We start from the raw sequence: 2,474 nt of genomic DNA on the forward strand, positions 1-2,474 counted from the left end.
TATATATATATAAAGAAAAAAGAAAAAACATCACCTCTCCCTCAACAGTGAAAATAGAATCTGCTTTCTGAGGGTCAAAGTGTTTGATCAAGAGACTCTTTAAATGATTCTCTACGCGCTCCTGCACCTGCGCGGGCTCCACACCTGCAAAGGAGAAACACACTAAAGTCAGTCTTTAGAACTGACAGTATTTTTATAACAGGTGTGACTCTCAAACTGCCCCGTTCACGTTTATATATACACTTTTAGGTATGTTTTTTTTTTCGCGCCTTAGCGGTAAATCACCTCTGTAACCATGGTGACAGTGACACGCCTAATGAGAGCGCGAGTTCGTCCGTTAATTAATCCACGGCCGTTTTTATTTCTGTATTCGAGTATTTAAGTCGTGTGAAAACCATAAAACTAACCAGAGCTGCTCCGGTGGACAAAAGTGACTGGATTTAAAACCTTCAGATGACACACAGCTGATATCTACGTCTCTGTAAGTTACGGAAACCACACACGCGAACTAGTTCAACTAGTTAGTAATTCAGACTGTTTGATTTATGTTTATGGTTAGTTGACTCCTCCCAAAATGCTGATTTATAGCAGCCTCTTACCCTGTGTAGTTAGAGGTATGTTATCATACTATTTGTCCAGTACGTTCCCGTTCACGAAATTTCGTCTGCCAGTCCTTAAAGGGGTCATATGATGCAATTTCATTTTTTCCTTTCTCTTAATAACCGAACCGTGTGAATGTAACCGTTATTAAGAACTCCAATACCACACAGGACGGACAACCGTATTCTGCTAATGGGTGATAACTTAGTGGTCATTTAGGGAGTCATGAAGTGTGCAGAAATTCCAGTATAAACGCATTTATATAGGATATTTGGCCAACATTCACTGACCCATCTGGATGAGCCACTCCGCTAGAAGATTGACCGTCTGTGCAACAGCAGAGTAGTTTTCTGAGAGCAGCTGGATGACATGCTCAGGTGAACCACCTGCCTGGAAATACCTGCGGAGACACGGACACAAATGAACCTGACAAAGTTAAAAGTTGGTGTTACTCATCTTCCCCTTTTATCTATAGAAGTCGCCCTCTCTCCATTCGGTTGACTTACGTTTTCAGGGTGTTAAACACGGTGGGCTCCATGATATAGTCTCTGCTGGAGAATTTCTGCAGACACTCCTCCTGAACTTTTCCATCAGCCTCAGCATCCGCGTATCCATCCTCCTGGAGCGATAGAAAGAGGTGAAACGATCAAGCCATCTTTTAGTGGCGAATCAGAAGCTATTTAACGAGATTAGAGTAGTTCTCATAACAAAATATTATTTGTGCATATTACAATCCAACATTTTAACTCTCGTTATTACGACAGCAATAGGGAAGTTTTTTTGGCACGATGGTAACTGCATGTTTTTGTCTATGTAACGTTACCATGTTTCATCTTAGTATAATTATGGATACATGTACCATGTAGTTATTATAATTACCTTGGAGTTTATGGTAAACATGGTACCACGACTGTACTTTTTGTAAGTGTAACGTTAAATGGAAATCAAAGCAACTCCTGATTTCAAAATTGTAACGTTAGCTGGTAAATCAGATTATAATTTCATGGTCTTGGTGTCTGTGGGGTGGTTTCAGTAAACTACCATGTTGCCGTCATGTCCCTCCCATTCTCCAACATTGCCGTAGTATTCTTCGTTCATTGAGAGAGATAAACGGATTTCCTTAATCCAGAAACGCGACTGTTTACAAAATACGTACGAGAACACCGAACGGCGCGTGTATAATACGTCACTTGATAACGGAATAGAGCGCTTCCTTCTGGACTGGCGTAAACTACACACTGCGATAATGTGTACTTGACTGTGACTAGAATGACTATAAATTTAAATATTAATGATCTTTATTCTTAAATGTGCATTTTAATACAATGTCAAACAATGTGTAATCATTGTAATCAGTCAAATCCGCTGTTGAAACGGCGCTTTGTCACGTGATATCTGATACTTTTTTTCAGCGTTGTTCGAGGTGGACCAATAAAGGTTGTTTTTTATTACTGGTTATATATATATATATATCTCTATTAGGGATGTAACGATTCACTCAACTCACGATTCGATTCGATTCACGGGTTTGATTTCACGATTCGACTCGATTCACGATTTTATTTTTTAACAAAATGAGATTTAAGACCAATTATAAATTAAATGTGTCCTTTTATTATTGCTTGGACAAAATACTGCTAGGGATATAGATATCCCGATTCGATTCGATTATATATATACCCCGATTCGATTCGATTATATAGATATCCCGATTCGATTTCGATTCGCAAGCTCTCGATTCGATTAGATTCTCGATTCTTTTATTACATTCAGTGAATATAGTTTTAATACAAATGCTATTGATATTTCTAAAAAAATGAACAGTAAACATCAGTTTACAAATGGTGAATTAATAAAAAGAAATTAAGAGCCAC

The 2,474-nt window shown here is 38.3% G+C and overlaps 1 protein-coding gene across 2 annotated transcripts in view; it reads right to left on the bottom strand.

Moving 5' to 3' along the window:
* The window catches only part of LOC107685805 (negative elongation factor C/D), a 5,872-nt gene extending 4,067 nt beyond the window's left edge, over positions 1–1,805 (bottom strand). Inside the window, exons 1-4 of one of the 2 annotated variants that reach the window (XM_016482529.1) lie at positions 1,642–1,805; positions 1,107–1,219; positions 891–1,000; positions 35–144 (exon numbers count right to left, since the gene is read on the bottom strand). In XM_016482529.1, the coding sequence (XP_016338015.1) occupies positions 35–144; positions 891–1,000; positions 1,107–1,219; positions 1,642–1,698 (390 nt within the window). In that variant the 5' untranslated portion in view covers positions 1,699–1,805. Of the gene's footprint in view, positions 1–34; positions 145–890; positions 1,001–1,106; positions 1,220–1,479; positions 1,608–1,641 lie in introns of those variants that run through there. The other variant, XM_016482530.1, reaches the window with a different exon arrangement.
* Between the last annotated feature and the right edge of the window lie 669 nt (positions 1,806–2,474).

This window comes from Sinocyclocheilus anshuiensis, unplaced genomic scaffold, assembly GCF_001515605.1.
Source record: "Sinocyclocheilus anshuiensis isolate Anshui unplaced genomic scaffold, SAMN03320099.WGS_v1.1 scaffold822, whole genome shotgun sequence".
In the NCBI taxonomy this organism is placed as follows: Eukaryota; Metazoa; Chordata; class Actinopteri; order Cypriniformes; family Cyprinidae; genus Sinocyclocheilus; species Sinocyclocheilus anshuiensis.